Consider the following 22,071-nt stretch of genomic DNA (forward strand, 5'->3'; position numbering starts at 1 on the left):
CAGCTAGAGCTCAGTATTTAGTGAAATGCACAGATCTTAAGGGTACTGTTTGATGAATGAATCCACCCGTGTACCCCAAGTCTCTGTCAAGGTACAGAACACTGCCCTCGCTGGTTCGGCTCAGTGGATAGAGCATTGGTCTGCGGACTGGAAGGTTCCGGGTTCGATTCCGGTCAAGGGCACGTGCTCGGGTTGCGGGCTTGACCCCCAGTAGGGCGCGTGCAGAGGCAGCCGATCAATGATACTCTCTCATCATTGATGTTTCTATCTCTCTCTCCCTCTCCCTTCCTCTCTGAAATCATAAAAATATATTTTTTTAAAAAGACAGAACATTTCCATCACCCAGAAAGTTCCCCGTGCCCCCACTCCCAGAAGCAACTGCTATTTTTACTCTCTTTCAATCATAGATTAGTTTTGCCTGTTCTGGAACTTCATGTAAGTGGAAGCATACAGGATATGCTCTTTGGTGTCTGGCATCTTTCACTGAGTGTGAGAGTCGGTAAGACATTTCTGTTGTTGCATGTATCAGCGGTCTGTCTCATTGCTGAGCACTATTCTATTGTAAGGATATATAAGGAATACCAATTTTAAAATATATTTTTATTGATTTTATAGAGAGAGAAGAAGGGTGAGGGAGAGAGAAACATTGATGAGAGAGAACCATTGATCGGCTGCCTCCTGCATGCCCCCTCCTGGGGATTGAGCCCCAAACCCTGGCATGTGCCCTGACCAGGAATTGAACTGGAGACCTTTCAGTGTATGGGATAACGCCCAACCAACTGAGCCACACCGGCCAGGGCCGGAATACCAATTTTAAAGGGTGGGCAAAGAGACTTAGAAGGAAACGTGAAGGCAGTAGGAAGACCATCTGGATCAGTTACAATTAGGTTTGACTGCATATAACATAAAAACTAATTAGCAGTGTCTTAGATAACGGGTGTTTTTTTTTCTCTGTCATGTAAAATAAGTCCAGAGGTAGACAGTCCTGGGGTGATACGGTGGTTCATTGTGCCATCATGGGCCCAGGCTCCTCGCTTTCTATGCAGCTATCTTCAGTGCTGGCTTCTATCACCTCATGGTTTAACATGCTTTCTAAACTAACAACAGAAGGAGGAAGTATGAAGAGGACCAAAAACAAACAAACAAAACATACCTTTCAGCCCAAACAATCTCTTTTAGCAGCCTTTCTCAAAGCTCTACACATCTCCTTAGCCAGAACTTAATCACATGGCCCATCCCAGTAGGAAAAGTAGTCTTGTAGCGAGCCACTGGGCACACGGCCACCCTAAATATCATGACACTTATGTTACCGGGAGAGGGAATGGATAATGGTTGTCATCAGCCTCCTGTGCCTTCTTTCTTTTGAGACCTGGTGGCCACTCAGCATTCCCATCCGTGGCCTCTCGTCAACGGAAGCCCATGCTTGGCAGGTTCCCACCCTCCCACCTCCCCAGGGTTCCTTCCTTCTCTGACGGTTGGTTTCTCTGCCTTTCCTGCATCCCTTTTCCTGGTGGGGGTCTCCTGGGCCCTGACCCTGGGCTGTCGGGATCTATGGAGGGTGCACCTCTCCTGTTCCTCTTTGTCAGCCTCCCCTGATAAGGAGGGCCATAGAGGATTTCTCTGAAAGGTTAGGGATATTCAGAGGGAAAGAGATGGCATCTGGAGATAAACCGATAGGCCTGGGTTCAGATCCTTTCTGGGCAAATCTTCTCTGTGACCTTGTCTGTAAGTTGGGGATAGTAAGAGCAGCCTCGCAGAGGTGGCTGGGAGGTGAGAAGAGCAGGAGATGCAGGTGCCTGGATGCCGCTCTGATGAGGCTGAATCGTGCACACAGGAGGCAAGACTGGCAGAGACCTTCCCTCCCTGCTGGGGCCCAGCCAGCTTCAGGCTGTGCGGTGGGGGCTCGCCACCTTCTCTATTGTCCTTTCTACCTCTGCCCTTGGGAAAGGTCTTGAGAGTCAGGGATCTGGTCCTGTGACCCCCGGGAAGTGGTCAGGGTATAGGAGGGTTAGTGTGGCCTGCTGGAATCTGAACTGCTGGCCAGGCCAGGGTTCACCATCACTAACACTCCTGGCCTTGACTCCAGGAGTAACAGGGCAGCCTGGAGAGATGACAGGTGAACATGATGTTTCATTTCCTCCTTGTGCTTTTCCGAAGTGAGTAGGTCTCAGCGGCCAGCCAGCCCCCTCACGGCACCAGCCTCAGGCAGACTGGTTGCCGTGGCTCCTCTGTTTCCCTCCGACCCCCTGGAAATAGAGTTGGCTCACTCCCCGCCAGCCTCAGACATAGGCCCTGTGTCCTCTGGGGCGGTGGAGCCTATCCCCCGGGTACGTGGCCGACACACAGCTCAGCGGCCGGATCACTTGGTTCTGTGCTTCTTCACACGCATGCCTACCCTGGGAAAAAAAAGAACAGCCATGTCTCTTGACAGCTTAATGGGCTGTCAGCACAGGGACTGGAGAGGAAGTCGGCGGGGACAGGTGCTGCGAGGCTGGGGAAGCTCTCAGCTGCCAAAGGGCCAGATTGCACTGAGGGTGGCTGTGGCCAGGCGCCTGGTGACCTGTTGACACCATTCTCAGGCTGCCGGCTGCCCAGGGGCTGGTGTTACGACCGAGGAAGAGGAGTGGGCCCCAGTGGAGGACTTGGCTCAAGCCTCAGACCTGAGACGGGGCAGTGCGTGCCTCTGCTCATTCATTCTCTTCGCTCACGTTTTCCGAGGTCCTGCTGCATGTCGGTCCGTGGGTGCTGGGCACAGAGTGATGACTGAGACACCCAGTCCTGCCCCAGGGGGTTAGGGACACATGGGTAGGATCCACAGGGCCACTAGGAGGCCCTGAGCCGTAGGAGTTCTGAGCTGGGGCGCCAGGGAGCACATCCCGGAAGAAGAAAGATCTGAGCAGATGATGGGACAGGCCCGGCCGGGGGCTGGGAAGGGGGCGCGTGGGAGGGCCCCTCACTCTGCCGCAGGAGAGACCCCCCAGTGGTGGGTTTGACCAGAGGCCTTTCTGAGGTGCTGCCCTGCGCCCCAGGGCGGGGGTGTCTGTGCGTGGGCTCTGGAGCCTAAGTGGTGCTGGCAGCCAGGGGGGGTTACAGCTCGACTCCCCTAGTCTTTTCTTCCCTCCTTCTCCCAAGGAAGCCTGCATTGAAGTTGTAGAAAAGCTGGCTTTTAGGAGCCTGTGTTCAATCGTGTCCCTGCCAGGCCTCGGTGCCGCCTTCTCGCCCACGCTCTGCCAGCCTTGGGCCCCGTCCTGCACGAGGCCTTGTTCAACGGGGTTAGGGCTCCCTTGGGTGCCATTCCTCAGCGCCCCACCCCGAAACCTGCTCTGCGCCCCCTCTCCCAGGGAGCTGGCTCAGCATTCAAGTGGAACCTTAGGAGGAGGGCTCAGGAAGTGACATCGCTTGGCCCGCCCCCACCTCCTTATTCCCTATAAAAAGCAAAATGGTGACTCAGAGAGGAGAGTTGGAAGCGTCCTGCCTCCCGCTCCCACTGTTAATTCTTAAGACTTGGAATTAGGCAGGAGGCAGAGGAAACAGCAGCTTGAAATACGCAAATACGCAGCTGACTTGCTATTAAGCAGGTGGCAACAGCGCAACCGCTCCTCCCCGGCTCCCAGCAGCCCCCGAACTGCTGGCGCTCCCCAGCCCCGCGCGAGGGCCCGGCCCCCTGTGCAGCCCCCCGGGCCAGGCCGTGGATGCTGCGGCCAGGAGCATGGCAGCCGGGGGCCGCCGCCGGCGCCCACTGCGCTACCAGTCCCTGGCAGCCCTGGTGGAGGACTCTCAGTGGCCTTTCTTGTTCCTTGTCTCAGACTTCAGCTACGGGGCAGACGACTACGACGCAGAGGGGAATGAGGAGCAGAAGGGGCCCCCCGAGGGCTCGGAGACCATGCCGTACATCGACGAGTCGCCCACCATGTCGCCCCAGCTCAGCGCCCGCAGCCAGAGCGGCGGCGGGGACAGCATCTCCCCCACCCCACCTGAGGGGCTGGCACCTGGGGTAGGTACACCTGCTTTTCCTTCTGGGTTTGGGAAGAGAGGGCTGTGGGGGAGGAGGGGGCAGGCACGGGTGTCCTGGGCCAGGCTCTGCTTGGGATGCTGCTGGGGACATTCGGCACTGGCTGTTTTCGGTGCCCTCGCCATCTCTTTCCAGTCCTGGTGCCGCTCAGTCTAGGCTCCCCTCCCACAGCACCTGCTGCTCTCCCTGCCGCCTCTACCAGCCATCTGCTCCCCTGCCTGCTGGACACCCTCACCTCTTCCAGCTTCTCCTCCGGCACCTCTAGCGGGACGGGGCCTTGGGGAGGGCACGGGCTTTCTCTCTGGGCCGGGGCTGGACAGCGGCTGCATGTGTGACCTGCCGGCTGTAAATGTGCAAACGCCAGCTCAGCAGCCCAAGGCGGGCGGGGGGGTGGAGTGAGCTGCTGCAGGAGCATTTGCTGAGGTCCACGGGCCCCGCCAGCCCTCTGGAAGGGAACGAGCTCTCATGGTGTCCACCTCAGCTCTTGCCGACTGACGGACTGACGGGAGCTCTGTTCCGAAGAGAAGCATGCACAAGGAATATTAAGTCTGTGCTCCGAGACAAACCCCGGGGCACAGAAATGCGTGGAGGTTTGCAATCCTTGCAATCAGTGCTGTTCCTGGCCGCAGGCACTGGCTCTCTCTGGGCCCAGCTTGTGCACGTGCATCTGGGACACATGAGCAAACGAGACAGAAATTCCTGGGGGCTGGTATTCTGAAGTTGGGGAGAATCAAAGCCGCTCCTCCATTTGGGGGGCACTTGGAGTGCCTGGTCCTGCTGCGGAGAGGGCTTGCTCAGCTGTGTTTGGTGGGGGGGGGTCCCCTTTCTTCCCTCTAGTGCCCTCAAGGAACAGTCGCTGAGATGCTGTGAGATACTTGTTCCCCTCCTACCAAGCCCAGCACCGCTCACCCCACCCTGCAGCCAGCCAGGGAGGGCTACCTGGACTCTACCCGCCCCCCCTTCCTTTCCTCCCAGCCTCCCTTGGCCACCCTCCACCCCTCTGCCAGCTCACCCCCCTCTTCACACGCCGGGGTGGCTGTTATAGCCTTTGGCAACAAGGGCCTTGGCAACCGACTTCCCACTTGGGGGAAGCCACATTGTTGCCATGGCAACGGAGGCCTAGCTCAGTGGCTGTCAGGCAGTGCAAGTTTGGGAAGGGAAGGGTGGGGGCAGGTGGGAGGTGGAGGGGCCGGGGAGGATGTTGGTCAGGTCCAGGCCCCCCATGGCCAGCATTCTGGTGTGTCGCTTTGTGGTCCTAGCAAGGGTGGTAGGTGAGAGACAACCATGTTGGACATGGAGGGCAGGATTTTTGCTGCTGGTGGACGGGAGTATTCTGGGACCTGAACTGAGGCCACCTGGGAAAGCAAGGGGGAGACTGGCTTTCCATCGCTGCCTTCAGGTCTCTCATTACAACAGGGCTCAGAGACTCTCCCCCTCCACCCCAATTTCCCACTGTGAGCAGGTGCAGGGGGAGTTGCTGTAGGGCACAACCCAGGGCCAGGGATGCTGACTGAGTGGAGAGCGTGTGGCCAAATAGAGCCACCTGTGAAGAGGAAAAGTGTCTTTGCCATTTCCTTCTCCCCTCCCTGCCTTCCTCCTCGCTTCCTGTCCTGCTTCCTCCCCTCATCACAGGACCACCTGGCAGGAGTGCTTGTCCATCAAGTTTTAGGTTCCCTGGTGAAAGGTACGGTCAGGTACAGTCAGGTACCTTTCACTCTCCCGTGAAACAGGTCACAGGAACATGAAAGAGATCACAGGCATCCTGGGAGGGGCCCCTGCCTGGAGCTCTGAGGCCTCTGAGCAGGAACTTCCTTCAGCTTGTGGCTGCCCATTTTGCTTGGTGGCTCTCGAGGGAATAACTTGGTTTGAGGACTTTGAAATCCAGAGATGCTATGTGACAACTGACTGCAGTGCTTGGGAACCAGAGGGCTGAGGTGCACACCATTGGCTGGAAGTCATGCAAGACGGGGGTGGGAGCATCTGTCTAGCTCGGGGAGCTTATCGGAGATTCCAGCCCAACGCCCCTCCTGCCTCCCCACCTTCCCTCCTGGAGTTGCATTTGTTGTCCTTTCTGCTGTGTCACTGGCCCCATCTAGTGGACTCAGCAAGTACCGCTGTTTACATTGCGGAGCTGGAGAGAGTTGACAACCTCCTCTTGCGTACTTTGGGGAGCAGTTCCAGTTTTGTAAAAAAAGGAGAAGATAAGGAGGAAGCAGAAGAGTGAAGAGGGAAAAGAAGAAGAAAGCAAGCCAGGGTTTCTGCTACTTGGCTCAGCTCATGTGGCAGGCAGGTCCCCTCCCGGCCAGGCTTCCTGTTGGGGCCTTGGGCATCCAGGGGACTTTTGGACCAAATCAGATGATCGTTCTAGCTAGCCTCTGGCAGTGGGGCATTCCACACCCAAATATGCACTCACCTTGTGCCTAGAAGCCCAAAGTTTGGTCTTTGTGTTAATCAGGATTCTCCAGAGAAACAGAACCAACAGAATACGAGAGAGAGAGAGAGAGAGAGAGAGAGAGAGAGAGAGAGAGAGAGAGAGAGAGAGAAGATAGATTTTTATTATAAGGAACTAGAGGCCCAGTGCACGACATTCGTGCACTGGGCGGGGGCGGGGAGGGGAGGGTGTCCCTCAGCCCGGCCTGCGCCCTCTCGCAGTCTGGGGCTCTCGCAGTCTGGGACCCCTCGCTCCTTACCTCCTGCCACCATCGCTACACTCACCAGCCCTGAGCCCGGCTTCTGGCTGAGCGGCACTCCCCCTGTGGGAGCACACTGACCACCAGGAGGCAGGTCCTGCATTGAGTGTCTGCACCCTGGTGGTCTGTGCACATCATAGAAACCAGTCGTTCTGTCATTCGGTTGATTTGCATATTAGGGTTTTATTATAGAGGATTGGCTCACTCAGTTACGGCGGCTGAGAAGTCATAAGATCTGCAGTCAGCAAACTAGAGACCCAGGAAAGCTGATGTATAGTTCAGGTCTGAGTCTGGAACCAGCAGAGCCAATGGTCTTTGACTAGAAAGCCAGTAGGCTTGAGACTCAAGAGCAGCCAGTGTTTCAGTCTGAGTCTGAAGGCTGAAAAAGACCCATGTCCCAGCTCAACAGTCAGGCAAGATGAGTTCCTGCTTACTCAGCAGCCTTTTAGTTCTATTCAGGTCTTCAACGGATTGGACGAGGCCCACCCACATCAGGAAGGGCAGTCTGCTGTACTCAGTCACCCAAGTCAAATGTTAATTTCACCCAGAAACACCCTCACGGATACACGCTGAATAATTTTGTTCAAATGTCTGGGCACCCGTGGCACAGTCAGGCTGACACATAAAATTAAACACCACAGTCTGACTCTTCCAACAGCCCAGAGAATGGAAGGAACACGAGCTCTGATAGATGCACATCTGGTCTCTCTAGCTGTGAGACGTTGGAGGAGTGTCATAGCCCCTCTGAGCCCCCGTTTTCTCATCTCTAAATAGGACTAACTGCCCGGCCGGTGTGGCTCAGAAGTTGAGCATCAACCTATGAACCAGGAGCTCATGGTTCAATTCTGGGTCGGGGCACATGCCTGGGTTGGGGACTCGATCCCCAGTGTAGGGCATGTAGGAGGCAGCTGATCAATGATTCTCTTGTCATTGCTATTTCTCCCTCTCTCTCTCTCTCTCTCTCTCTCTCTCTCTCTCTCTCACCCTTCCTTTCTGAAATCAATTTAAAAAATTTTTTTAATAGACTAACTACTTGAGAGGATACACTGGGCTAGCTCAGGTGAGGCCTGCAGCATTGGGCCCGGCTCACTGTGGGTGCTCAGTCCTTGGTGTCTGGACTTTTCTCACTGGCTTTTAGAGGAGTGGGAAGCCAGGAACTAAGCAAGGGCCTGGTCTGATAAATGTTTGCTGGACAGACAGACTGAATCTGCTTTAGCAACCTCCCTTCTGGGGTTGGATCGGTCCTGCCCAGTGTGGCCAGATGAAGCCAGGTCTCCGTGGTGATGGCAGGACACACACGCTTCACTCCCCAACACTCCCCTGCAGCCTCGCTCTTCTGCGCGGCACCCCCGACTCCCAGCCCTGCCTTGCAGGTACCTCACTCTCCCCAAGCCCAGGCCGAGCAGAGCTTCCTGCAGGGCCAGACCGCTGACAACTGGTGGTTCAGTTCAACTGAGAGTGAGCCCTGGGAGGAGGGGCAGGCTCTCCAGCTCAGCTGACGGCGGGGGGTGGAGGGGTAACCCATCCCGCTGCCAGGACCATGGTCTTTCAGAAAAGCTTGCTCCCCACACACAAGCTGTGGAGTCCTTAGTCTACCCTCTTGGGAGGTGCAGTAAAAAGGGGCCACAGGGGAGAGAAAAGCTGGGCGTTGTCTCGCGCTGCCCCTCTGGGCTGTGTGACCTGAGGGATGTCAGTCACCCTCTCTGAGCTCGGTTGTCCTCATCTGTAAAGTGAAGATACTGCGCATTTCCTCCCTCCTGACCTCACACAGCTGTTGGGAGGCTCCCCCGAGGCAGAGCGCTTTGTGAATTGTCGCGTCTGCATACGACTTAGCTAGGAATTGCTCCCTGTCAGACTCATTCTGTAGTTCCCGTTGTACCCACGGCAGGTCCAAAGGGGTCTAATAAAAGGCTGCACTGAGCGGTTCCGACTCCAACTTGCAGGAAAATCCAAAGATAAGGATGGGGGGAGTCCAAACGACCACCATTGTCATCCTTCTCATCTCCCTGCCCTTCTCCTCCTCCTCCTCCTCCTCTTCCTCCCATCACAAATACTTAGATTTTCGCTGAGCCTTTTACATGGGTGGCCTCATTTGAGGCAACCACAACCCTATACGGTAGGTACAGTGATCTCATTTCACAGTTGAGGAAACTGAGGCTCAGAGAATGGACTTAATTTGCCCAAGACAAGCCCGTGGCCAGACATTGAGACTCGGTCTTTCTGACGCTGCAGTCTGTGTGGTGCTGCCAGGTCCGCTCAGACACCATCTCCCTTGTGAAGCTTTCACAGCCCATCCCTGGGCCCCTCCCTGTCTGGGAAACACGCAGTTACTGCCCCGGTCATCCCCGTGGCTCTCGACAGCAGCTCCCAGGAGGGCCCCTCGGGGTGCTCCCCTTGTGTCCGTGGAAGGGAACTGAGAAGCCCTGGATGGCCAGGGAGGAGGGAGGGAGGGAGGGAGGGCAGATGCAGGCTTAGGGGATGAAGCTGTGGCAGACCTCTTCCCTCCCTCGGTTCCTGCTGAAGACTTGGGGTTTGAGATTTGAGGTTACAAAACAAGGAGTTTGCACCTAGGTGAGTGGAGAAGCCCCGTGGAGAGCGGAGAGCGGGAGCTTCTGGGATTGGGTCCCAGGCTGCTTGCTCTCGGTGTTCCAGGCCTGGGTTGGGGAGGTTAGCGGCTCCTGTGTGCTTCCTGCCTCCCGGCATTTCCAGCTGCTGCTGGAATCGGAGACAGGCTTACTGTCCTCAGGTTGCCACCTCCTGTCTGAGCAGCCTTGCGCCGTCTCTCCCTTTCTGGATCTTTGACCCTCGCTGCAAAGGGGAGGCTAAGTGGCTCCCCCTACGTGCCAGGTGCCACCTAACGCCTCCAACCACTTGGGGAGCCAACCACTTAGTTTGTAGATGAGGAAACTAAGACTCAGGCGGGGGGTGGGGGGTCCTTAGCTTGTCCGAGTTGAGAGGGAGGTCAGCAGGGAGACATAGTGCCCTGGTGGCGACCCTCAGCTCCATCGAACACGGGCCTCCCTGTCCTCTCTGGCCCACCCCCGCTGCACCCCTGGCTGGGGCTGGTCTTCCCTGGTGGAGCACACCTGGCCCTCCGGGAGCCTCCCGGTCTGGGCTCTCCTGCCCGCCAGTGTGCGGGGATCATAGTTCATGAGTGTATTTCACATCTGCCAGTCAGGCTGCTTCCAGAGTCATGTTTATCCCATGAGGGTTTGCTGGTCTCCCACGGGCCCAGGCACTGTGGTATGAAGGGCCCCAGCCAGACCCGTGCGACCCTGAGGCCTGGAGTCTGCGGGGGTGGGGCAGGGCGACTGAGTGGCCCACGGAGTCACACCAGTAGGTGCTGAAATGCCCCTGGCACAAGCTCTGTGAAAGCCCTTCGAGGTATTGGCCGCACACAGGTGAGCCGCCAGGTGGCGGGCTGGATGGCCTGGGGCTCCTGCTGGGGCAGAAGGGCAGAGAACGTCCCACCCGCAGGCTGCCTCCTATCCCCAGGACTCGCCGTTTCCCATCAGCATCACCTGGTGTCTCCACTAGGGGTGCCGGTGCTTTCTTTCGCGTGGAGGATGCTCTTGTCGGCTTTTTCTATCTGGGGGGCCACACAGGCCCCTCCCTCCTGCCCGTGTGCAGAAAGGCGAGGAGGAGGAGAAACTCTCCCATTGCACTCGCTGAGTGCTGGGCACTGTTAGAGCACTTCATAGGTTTCGACTCATGGAGCCCTCACCACAACCTTGTGAGGGAGGCGCCATCATGGCCCCATGTTGCACGTTATGTGGAGCAAAGATGTCGCACAATCCTGCTAAGGTCCCACAGCTGGTTAGTAGGTGGGGGTGCACGAGCAGCCAGAGCACCCTCGGAGTCGCTCCCTGGGTGGGCACCTAGCTCTTCAGGAGCCCTGGCCCTGGCTGCTCTGGGACCCTCCCCATCCCTGCTCTAGTCCCTGTGGCTCTGCTCACAGTGGCATTCCTGCTGGCAAAGGACCCTCCTCTAGAGGGCGCCACCGTGGGGCTTCAGGGCACCAAGACCCCGTTGCTTGGAAAGAGGTTAGAATTGCCGTCAGCCATTTCCCACTTGGCCATATTCTGCCCTCTCTTCTCCCTGGCCCCCTGAGGGTGTTCCCTTTAAGCCCACCTTGCTGGACACCGACTTACCACCAGGTGTGTGAGCTGAGGGAGGAGGGAAGTGCTGGCCCGCTCTGTTTGGCACTGACTGGTAAATGCTCCCCCTCCTCCCTCCTCCCTCAGGGCCTGGTTCTGCTTCCGGAGTGTGTCTAGAGCCGGCTGTGCTCTGGGAATGGCCGGGTGATGCCTTGCTGTGGGAGCTTGTCCTGTGCATTGCAGGGCGCCCAGCAGCTTCTCTGTCCTCAGCCAGTAGCGAGCCCCAGTTGTGACGACCCGACCGATGTCTCCAGACATTGCTAAATGTCTCCTCAGGAGCAAAATCACCCCTGGCTGAGGCCACTGGTCTAGAAGGAGGTTAGAAAGGTGAGGGTCTGGGAGAGTAGTCCTGGGGGGGAAGGTCCTTCAGGGACATTTGTTATTTACCAAGTGGGGGAAGGTGGGTGCGCAGAAAACATGTATCCAGTGGCAGTGACGCCAGGAGGCTGATGGGCAGGGTGAAAGCTCTCCCAGGGGAGGTAAGTCAGGGCATTCTGGTTGCCGAGATGGTCTCTATGAAACCAGTTTCTGTTGATGTCGGATCCTAGGGCTAAGGGGGAGCCAGCAGTCACAGAGTCCTAGCAGGGCTACGTGGCAGGGAGAGTGTCTGGGCAGGAATGGGAGGGGACTGCTTACTCTAGGCCCTTCTATACTCCTTGCACTCAAAGTATTGCCCTATTAAAATGAAAGAAAACGATCCTGTATTGCCCTGGAGGACAGGATAAGAATAGAGTTCGCATGAGGTAAGATTTGAGTAAATGTTAATGATATGTCAAGTGTTAGAATTGTCTACCAGTGGGATAGGTAATCCGCTTCCAGGCCTTGGAAGGATTCAAGCAGAGGCTGGTGACCAGGTAGAGAGGAGATTCTCTCTTTGGTAGGACTGTGTGACTTCGGGTTCCCTTTAGCCCTAGGAGCCCTAAAAGGGTAATATGCTAATTAGGCTGGACATCTTCTGAATATCCTTCTGGATGTCCTTCCAGACAAAGCCATGGTGGTAGGGGCTGAGGCAAAGGCAGTTAGAGGTGACCAGGCCGGCAGGGGAGGGCAGTTAGGGGCAACCAGGCAGGCAGGCAAAGTGGTTAGGGGCGATCAGGCAGGCAAGCAGGTGAGCGGTTAGGAGCCAACGGTCCCGGATTGTGAGAGGGATGTCCAACTGCAGCAGTCGGACATCCCCCAAAGGGTCCCGGAATGGAGAGGGTGCGGGCTGAGCTGAGGGACCCCCCGCACCCCCCATGCATGAATTTTGTGCACCGGGCCTCTAGTATATTTTTATAAGAATCACCCACCTAACCTGGGCCCTTGAATTATCTCCTTGGGAGACCCTTTGCCTCGCCCTGTAAGCCTCCTGGGGTCATCTCTACTTGGCCATAATCTTCCCTGTATTTTCTGAGCATCTACTCTGTGTGTGTGTGCGTGTGTGTGTGTGTGTGTGTGTGTATGTATGTATGTTTTTATTGATTTTAGAGAGAGAGGAAGGGAGAGGGAGAGAAACATCAATGAGAAAGATTGGTTGCACTTGCATGCCTCCTACCAGGGACCGAGCCCACAACCCCAGCATGTGCCCTGAGCAGGAATCGAACCAGTGCATGGGACGATGCTCAACCAACGGAGCCACAGCAGCCAGGGCTAAGCATCTACTTTTTATGGTTCTGGATGCTGGACTCTTTATGAACAGGGTTTGCCCCTTTCCCGTTTGCACACACACACATTCAGCGAGAGAGACACACAATTCCTCTATTTCAAGGCCATTTGTGCAACAACCTTGAGAGACGTAGTCCAAGTCTGAGGGGGGAGTCATGTGACTTCAGGTGGGGCGAATCAAGGAGGAGAGCATGTAGGAGGCAGCCTCAGAGAGTAGGCAGTGTTCTGCCTGGGCACTGGTCAGGAAGGGCATTCCAGGTAAAGGTGTAAGTTCTGGAATGTGGGAAAACCTCTGCAGGTTTGGCCCGATGTGACTGGGGGACTGGGCTCATTGGAAGAGCTGGGAAGTGTAGCTGGGAGCGGGCTAGGGCTCCCCCTTCTGGGCTCCCCCGCCACTGCCAAAGAGGAGAACAGCTGGTGCCTCCGGAGGGCTTGGCTCATGTGTATTGCCCTGTGTGTACTAGTGCGCACTGCAGCCCTGGCGTTGGTGCGGTAATTGTTGTGCAGATGAGGGAACTGAGGCCCACGGAGTTTGAGTGACTTGCCCGGGGTCCCACCGCTGGCAAGAGGCAGAGAGAGGATTCAAATCCAGAATCCAGGGGAGTTTTTTGGCTTCGTTTTTGTGTATTTGTTTTACTATACAAACAGCGTCGTGTACCGGCTGATACTCAACATTTGCTTCATGTAATTGAACTCTACTTCACGCTTTCTGGAATGACTTCTACTATCACAGAGCAAGAGCAGGCAGAGGGAGGAGCGCAGTTATCAGGAAGTGGATGAGTCTGATTCCAACTGCGGCTGCAGCCAACTCCGCCTGCCGCTGGCACTGGCCCATGGAGGTCAGTTCTCGTTGGCCCAGGGTTTACTGAGCTCCAGAAATTCTAGAGGTGGGGCTTGAGCTGCCAAGAAAGTTGAGAGGCAAAGAGGAGGGAGGGAGAAGGGGCTTCAAGCCCAGGACAAGGCCCAAAGGTGAGACTGTACCTGGTCCTTTTTGGGGATGGCAAGCAGCAGAGGTTGTTGTCAACAATGGGATCAGTTGAGTCATAGGCAAGAGCCCCACTGCCCTTGTTTGGCCTGGCTTGGCTTCCTGCTGGGCCCAGGGTGAGCAATGTTTTAGAAAGAGTAATCTGATGTCAGCGGCAGAAACGTGTTGAAGAATGGTCCTGTCACTTCCTGCTTAAAACCCTGCAATGCCTTCCCTTTGTCATGCTGTGATACTGTCTGGGCCCTACCTGACATGATCACTTGACCCCGGCCTACTCTGTGGTCTCATGACCAATCCTCCCAAGGAGAATGTGAGCCCTGCAAGCTTTGCCAGTTTCGTAACAAAATGTTTGCTCATTGTAAATTCTAGTGCCTAGAACTGTGCCTGGCACACGGTGGATGCTCAGTAAATATTGGTTGAATGAATGAATGAATGAATGAACACTCACCACCCACACTGAACTCATTTCACTTTGCCTCACACTGTCCTGGCTGCCTCCCAACCCCCACGGGGTTGGCTAACCCCGGATCATTTTTAGGTGTGTTTTAATGTCACCTCCTCCAGAGAGCCTTCCATGACTCCCCCTTTTGCTTCATCTGCCCGTCTTGTGCTCCCAGAGCTCACTCTACTTTCCCACCCATAGCCCTTACCCCACTTCTTTTTTTAACTTCTTTATTTTCCCTGATTACATCACTGAAAATTCTAACGTTACAGAACTATATAATACAGAAAGTGAAAGTCTGAAGTTCCATCCTACAAAGAGAAGTTCCGTTAAGAATTGGTTCTATGTTTTATGTGTCTCCTTATTTTTCCATGTGACGTATTATATAGATAGATATACATATATAGACGTATAGACATATATATGTATGTGTGTGTGTCAAGTGAGATTGCATTTTATACTATTGGTACTGTTATGCAATTTGTTCTTACTTTACTTAACAAGTGGGCATCTTGCATGTCAGTAATTAAAGATACACCTCCTTTTTCTTTATGATTACATGCAGTATTTTATGAATGTAGTTCACCTAACCAGTCCCCTTCTGATAGACATTCGGGCTGTTTCCGGTCTTTTACACGTATAAACACCAATGCAGTGAACACCTTTGTACATAATCTTTGCGACTTTGTAGAAATGCTTTTGTAGAAAATTCCTTAAAGTGGAGTTGCTGAGTCAGAGGGTGTGAACGTTTAAAATCACAATAGGTATTTCCACATATTCTCTCTGGAAGCGTTGTACCTCAGTGCTGCGCTGTGAGGGCATGCCTGCCCTGGCACGGCCCTGGGCTCACAGTGTCAGTCTGTCCCTGAGACCGACGGCTCCGTGGAGGTAGATGGGATGTCCTGTTTGTGCGTGTTCTGAATGCTAGCACAGTGCCTGGTGCACAGGAGGCAGTTAATAAATCCTTGTTGACGGCGTGGGTAAGGGAATGAGGGGATGGAGAGAAGGCCAGGGCGTTGAGGTAGCTTTGAGAGTGTGGGCTTGCCCAGCGGTTGAGCATCGACCTATGGACCAGGAGGTCACAGTTCGATTCCCGGTCAGGGCACGTGGCCGGGTTGCGGGCTCCATCCCCAGTGTGGGGCATGCGGGAGGCAGCTGAACAATGATTCTCTCTCATCATTGATGTTTCTGTCTCCCTCTCCCTCTCCCTTCCTCTCTGAAATCAATACAAATCTATTTCTAAAAAAGAGAAGAGTGTGTGGGCTTGGTGAATGCCCATGGGGGAGTCCACACCCCTCGCTCTCCACGGTGTAGATCTAGCCACTTCTCCCAAGTGCATCGCCTGCCCCTGTTCTCGTCTGTCAGCTGAGCTTCCTGGTTTCCCTCAAAACCTTTTCCTTTCTCATCCTCCTCCCTTTGCCTGGACCACCCCCCCCCCCCCCCCGCCCGCTCCCCTCCTTTCAAGATGCTGCTCAGAAGCCACTCTCCTGGGCAGCTTTTCCTCTTGGCCAGGTTTTGTGCCTTTGACCTTTGACCCACGTCCCCACTGTGTTGATTAGTGAGAAGCTGCCTTGTTTGCGCCTGTCCCCATGCCCCGTCACCCACCAAGGGTGAGAGCACTCTAATGGCGGGGCTCGTGTCTCCCAGACTTGAGTGTTTGTGATGCCAGGCCTTCTCTCTGGGCGTGAGTGAGCGAATGAGTGAACCGATAGAAGGACAGGCAAGAACAGGAGTCAGAATGGGGTATCACTGTGCTTGTACAGGTGTGAGATGCTGCAAACCTTGATTTGGGTGGCGGCTTCGGACAAGGAAAAGGAGGAAGGCCCTGGCCAGTGTGGCTCAGTTGGTTGTGCACCGTCCCGTGCACTGAAAGGTTGCCAGTTCGATTCCAGTCAGGGCACATGTCTGGGTTTGGGGCTTGATCCCTGGTCGGGAGCGAGCAGGAGGCAGCCAATTGATGTTTTGCTCTCACATTGATGTTTCTCTCTCCCTAAAAAATCAATTAAATGTCTTTTAAAAATGACAAGAAAAGAAGGAAGAACCAAAGGGACTGGATAAAAGGGATGTGGGGCCTGAGGGAAGGAAGGAGAGGGCCTAATGGCGGCCTTGCCAACAGAAGTGAAGCCAGAAGGGGAAGCTGGTGTCGGGGGGGAGGGGCCGGTCGGTCTGGCTCTGTGGAGCTGAGGGGCGTGGACGGGACTGCCAAGGGAGGAGATCCAGCCGAACAGCACAGATACCACATTCGGAGCTGAGCAAGCTGCTGGAGGTGCCGATGGTGAAGGACTGGCAATGGCCTCGAAATGAAAAGGGATGAGTTCCCTGAGGGCAGAGCAGAGGACTGAGGCCTGGGCCCTGAGTGGGTGACCCCACGTGCAGGAGGCAGGAGAGAGAAGGATCTGTGTGGCCAGCCATGGAAGCAGAGGGATTTGAGAATGTCCTGACTACAGAGGGCTAGAGAGGGGGGCCTCTGATTTTGGAAAAAGGCAATTTAGGGGCCTTTGGAGCGGCTGCTGCTCTGGGGTGGAGGAAAGGGAGCCAGGGAGGAAGCTCAGGTCCAGGCTGGCTCTGGGCATTTGCAGGGGAGAGGGAGGGAACATCACTGGGACTTGTGAGTCACTTCCCCTCCATGGGGCGGGGGGGGGGGGGGGGGGCAGACTGAGGGCATCTGAGTGGAGTCTGTGTGCCCGGTGGAGCTGGAAGGGCATTCTAGTTACTCATTGGAATTTCCAGCCGACGGGGATGGGGTGGCAAGAAATGCCATGGATATTCAGGAGCAGCTTCGGAGAGGTCTCAGGGTTAGGGGAAGAAGTGGCTATCATCTCACCATGCTGAGTAGGGACATGGGAATGGAGATGAGGGTACTCTAGGACAGTGGTCGCCAACTGGTGGTCCGCAGGCCACTGGTGGTCCGCGAGGTCCGAAAGGTTGGCGACCGCTGCTCTGGGAGACTTCCCAGGGCACAGCATGCTCCCCTGGGTGAGGGAAGGGACACAGGAGGGCCCTTGGGACACAGGAGGCCCTTCTCCCAGGCCACCTGCTTGTCTGACCACAGGCGCAGCCCCTGCCATGCATTGGAGCATGTGGGATGGGAGTCAGACACTGTGGCACAGGGCCCTGGGCTGGCACACGTGTGTCCTGGGGAATGCCAGGCCTGGTTGTTCCCAGGCTCTGGGAATAGCCTCATCCACCCAAACCAAATGAGGACTTGTGGCTGAAAGGGCCCTTCACATGTGCCTGGCTATTTATAACCCGCTAGGGCAGGGCCTGGGGAAAACCAGTGAGTGAGAGAGAGGGCGGGGCATGGGGTGGGTGTGCCTCTGTGGAGTCCTGTCAGCCCTGAGGGCCCAGAGAGCTACCCCCAATCCCATGCATTTCAGCTTTGGTGACAGGGAGGAGCCTGTCAATGATGAGGACAGGTTCTCTGCTCTAATAGAATGCCAGGAGGTCCCCCCCCACAAGAGCTTAGCAGTGATTCTCAACCTTTTGGCCCTTTCAATACAGTTCCTCATGTGGTGACCCAACCATAAAATTATTTTCGTTGCTACTGCATAACTGTAATGTTGCTACTGTTATGAATCGTATGTAAATATCTGATATGGAGGATGGTCTTAGGCGAACCCTGTGAAAGGGTTGTTCTACCGCCAAAGGGGTCCTGACCCACAGGTTGAGAACTACTGGCTTAGAGCATCCACAGACCTTGGTGGGGGGCGGGGGGAGGTGGGAGAAGAAATCATGCCCATTCATTTCTTTTTCCCTCCTCTCTCCTCCTCAACCCTCCACCCAGCTTGGAGGCTCAGCCAGGGGCCCTGTGTTCAGCCGAGGTGCCCACTGGAAAGGAGAGGACACCAGGTGGGCCAAGGATGGTACACGTTTCCCCCTCCGTTGGGATGCATTTCCATATGAGTTCCAAAGGGTCTGACTCTTCCCCCTGTGGCCACACAGTTGCCACCTGACGGGGATGTGACCTGTGCAGCAGGAGGCTGGTGGTAGACACAAATATGAAATTGATGGATAGCTCAGACACGGTATCATTAAGAGCCACAGTGGCTGGTCCTGGCAGCTGTGTACTGGGAGAGAGAGAGAATGGTGAGCTGGGAGCATCAGGAAGATTACAAGGGAATCCCTGGCTGGAGATATGCTTGAGGGGCTGGTGGGAGATGGGGTGGGAGGCTTGAACGGGGCTGGAGCTTCGGCGCTCACCACCCAGAATCTTGAGTTTTCGCTTGATCTACCTAGTTCAGTGATGGCGAACCTATGACACGCGTGTCAGAGGTGACACGTGAACTCATTTTTTTGGTTGATTTTTCTTTGTTAAATGGCATTTAAATATATAAAATAAATATCAAAAATTTTCTATATGTGACACGGCACCAGAGTTAAGTTAGGGTTTTTCAAAATGCCGACACGCCGAGCTCAAAAGGTTCGCCATCACTGACGTAGTTGGTGGCACCTATTGCACAGGTTTACAAAGATGAGCGGTGGGTTGGTAGTGTGTGAAGCTGAATTTGTTTCCAATGAGGAAAGGGGACAGAAGGAATATTCAGGGAATCCCTGTCCTCCCCTCCCAACCGTCTCTCAAAGAAACAACCAGCTGCAAGAAGGCAGCAACCTTGTCCGTGGGCCTGCTTCAGGGCACAGATACGCGTTTCATTTAGACCACACCATGTTTATTTTTTTTTTAATTAGTTTACCTTTCTTTTATGAATATTTTTTTATTGATTTCAGAGAGGAAGAGAGAGATAGGAACATCAATGATGAGGGAGAATCATTGATCGGCTGCCTCCTACTGGGGATCGAGCCCACAACTGGGCATGTGTCCTTGACCAGAATCGAACCCGGGACCCTTCAGTCCCCAGACCAACGCTCTATCCGCTGAGCCAAACCGGCTAGGGCTTAAATTAGTTTACTTTCAGTATTATTTTGTCTTGGTTTCAGGTGTGCAGCCCAGTGGTTAGACAATCATATACTTTACAAAGTATTCCCCCGATATTTCCAGTACCCACCTGGCACCATTCATAGTTACTACAATATTATTGACCGCACTGTGGTGTTTTATAAATGCAATTTACCTGTCATCATTTTAAAACCGAGAGATACCACCTAAGAATCCAGAGTTCCAGCTTCTCTTAGCAATCCAAGATGGGGCAGCCTTGAGCCTGCCTGGCCCGCGGCAGCCATCAGGTGGACTGGAGCTGAGTGGCGATTTCTTCAGTTCACCTGGCCCCCACCTGGCTCGTTTTGCTGATTGATCTTATCTACACTATTGCGGTGCTCTTATCTACACCATCATGGGTGCTGGAGTTTGCAACCTTTGCCCTAGGTGTTGTGTTGTGAAAGAGTTCTTCAGGGTCCTGCCCAAAACTCCTCCCCCATGAGAGTGGGTGGGTGTACCACCTCTGAGTCCAGGCTAGGGAACCAGAATGTGCCCTTTACCCTCCAGATGGATTCAGCCCTTGTAACTGTTGCAGCAGCCAAGGGAAACAGCGGGTAGGGGGAGGCCAGGATTGGCCATGTTCCCTGTCCTGGATCACCCTCTCCTGTGGTGCTGGCTCTATTGGGCCGAGGCCCCTCCCTTTTTTTTTTTAATTTCAGAGAGGAAGAGAAAAGGGAGAGAGATAGAAACATCAATGATAAGAATCACTGATCGGCTGCCTCCTGCACGCCCCCTACTGCATGGAGATTGAGCCCGCAACCTGGGCATGTGCCCTTGGCCAGAATCGAACCCTGGACCCTTAAGTCCACAGGCCAACGCTCTATCCACTGAGCCAAACCGGCTAGGGCCCAAGGCCCCTCTTGAGGGAAAAGAGCCCCAAGAGGTGGAATGCTGATCTCAGCAGCATCTGTGAGTAGGGGAGGGGGCCCCTCCCGCTGTCCCGGTGGCCCCTGCTGCAGACCGGCTGGCACTTATGCTTCCGCTGGTTGCAGCGAGGCAGGTCAGGCCTTTGCACCAAGCCTTGTTCCCCCAGCTCGAGGTGGGGCTGGAAGCTGGTTTCTCACCGGGCCTCCGCCTCACCTCTGCAAAGGTGTCAGGGCCTGAGGCCGAGGTGAGAAGGGGACTCGGGCTTCTGGGGATCCAAGGTGACGCTGCAGTGGGCCGGGCGGGCCGCGAGGCTGTGCGGGCAGCTGCTCCCGCGCTCCTCCCCCCGCCGGCTCCCGCCCGGCCCCGGAGAGGGGCTGTAAATAAAGCCTGTCGCTGGGAAGCCGACCTCCCCTTGCGCCCGGCCCGTCTGCGGCCTCCTCGCCCCTCCTCCGCGCTCCAGAAGCCTCCGCCAGCCTCCTGCCCCGGTGACCACAGAGGGAACGGCTCCACCTCGCAAGTCAAGTTGTGCATTTCCTGTGTATTCAGAGCCAACGCGGACCTCGGAGCCCAGAAAGGGCGGGATCGCCGGGGCCGGCGGCGGCGGGGCGCCGGGACCGACCTCGCGAGCGGCGGCCGAGGAGCGCGGGGCCCCGCCTGCGCCCGGCCCGCGCGCACAGCAGGAAGGGCCCGGCGGCCGCGCAGGGGCGCCTCCCGCTCCGCCCGCGCGCCTTCCTCCACTGACAGCCCTGACATCGCGGCGGCGGGGAGCCCCGCCGGGAGGCGGCCGAGGCCCACGGGGCTGCCCCCGAGGACCCGTTTCCCCTTTCTCGGGGCGGGACGCGCGCGCTCCGGAGGGCTGGGACGCGGCTGCAGGAAAAGGTGCATAATGGAGCCTTTCATCGGGAGCCGGTGGCCAGGTGCCAGGGCGGACTGCGGGGCGGCCAGCATGCTGGTTTAGGCCTGCCCTGCACGCTCTTCCCCTCCCTGCGCGCCTGCCTCCCTCCGGGGCGGCGGCGGCGACGGCTGCCGCTGCTGCTGCTACTACTGCTGCCTGGACCCTGCTTCCTGTTTGCCCTCCGCGGCTCCGGCTGCCATGGAAGAGGAAGAGGAGGCAATAGGCCTTTTGGACAAGGTTCTGGAGGATGAAGATGTGTTTCTCCTGGAGGAATGCGAGCTGGGAACCCCGACCAGCCCTGGCTCAGGGTCCCCCTTCTTGATGGCTGTGAAGGTGGGAGTGTGACACGCCCTGGATGCTTGTGGAGGGAGGGGGCAGGGCGAGCAGCTCTCAACCGCCGAAGCTGTGTGCGGGCAGAAATGGCTGATTGGTGCACAGACCTCGCTCGGCTCCAGAGGAACTGGCGCATGCCTGCGAGGGGCTGAGAGGGGCTGTGCAGTCGGCAGCTGCTCCTGGGGGAGAGGTGCTGTGCCTGCCTCCTCCCCTGGACCAGTTGTCCTCGGGGGGAGTGGCCGCTGGCTTTACCCCGGCCAGCTGTGCTGGGGCTTTCACTGGCGGTGACATGAGTCACCTGGCAGGGCATGGCAGCGGTGTGAGCCTGCTGCCCCGGAGGAGCTGGCTGACTTGAAACCGGGAGGCCTTAATTCATTGTTTCCATGGCAACAGTGGGATAAGTGCACGTGGGAAGTTCAGGCCAAGGGGGCCACTCTCTTTCTAGCAAGGAGACTTGGTGAGTCTGGGCTTCAGGCAAGAGAGCATTTGGAGGGAGGGAGAGGGAGCACCAGAGGTCAGTGAGCTTCCTTGAGGGAAGAGGCTTGGAGTTGTGAAGAGGGGGAAGGTGACAGCAGGCTCGGAGGCAGAAGCCAGGGGGGTAGGCACTCTTCCTAAGGCGGCAGCGGCGGGAAGCATCTGCTGGACCCCAGCCCACCCACTCGGGCTGTGGGCACCCTTGGCAGCCATTGCCGGGTCCTGTCAGAGAAGCTGCCCTGAAGCCAGAGCAGGAGGGGCGTGGCTGCATCTCCCCTGCTCTGCACCTCCGCCCCAGGGCAGGGCTCCCTCTAGAAGCCACACCTGTGTTGCCTGAGGCCTGGCACGCAGACCGTCTTCCTTTCTTTCCCCTAAGCCCACTCCTGAGAGCTTTAACCTCAGCCTTTTGCTCACCTCCTCGCTGCTCTGTGGCCGGAAAGGAGGCCAGTTAGAAAGGATGGCTGCGAGTTCTTAGACTGCAAGCCAGGCTGCCGGAAAATAGAGCTCCCATCTATCTGTGGGCCCCAGGCTACACGGCACCCCAAGGGCAAGGCGCACAGAGCGCTGCTGTGGGCAGGAGGCTGTCCCGAGCCTCTCTGGACCTCGTGTCCCTCCTGTAAGATGGGATCACAGCCCTGC

The 22,071-nt window shown here is 56.2% G+C and overlaps 1 protein-coding gene across 8 annotated transcripts in view; it reads left to right on the forward strand.

Moving 5' to 3' along the window:
• The window catches only part of ABR (ABR activator of RhoGEF and GTPase), a 185,315-nt gene that overhangs the window by 79,978 nt on the left and 83,266 nt on the right, over nt 1–22,071 (forward strand). For 6 of the 8 annotated variants that reach the window (XM_036340902.1, XM_036340901.1, XM_036340900.1 and 3 more), the window contains exon 2: nt 3,807–3,994. In XM_036340902.1, the coding sequence (XP_036196795.1) occupies nt 3,807–3,994 (188 nt within the window). Of the gene's footprint in view, nt 1–3,806; nt 3,995–20,189; nt 20,959–22,071 lie in introns of those variants that run through there. The other 2 variants (XM_036340905.1, XM_036340906.1) reach the window with 2 other exon arrangements.

The sequence above is a fragment of the Myotis myotis genome, unplaced genomic scaffold (assembly GCF_014108235.1).
Source record: "Myotis myotis isolate mMyoMyo1 unplaced genomic scaffold, mMyoMyo1.p scaffold_m19_p_17, whole genome shotgun sequence".
NCBI lineage: Eukaryota > Metazoa > Chordata > Mammalia > Chiroptera > Vespertilionidae > Myotis > Myotis myotis.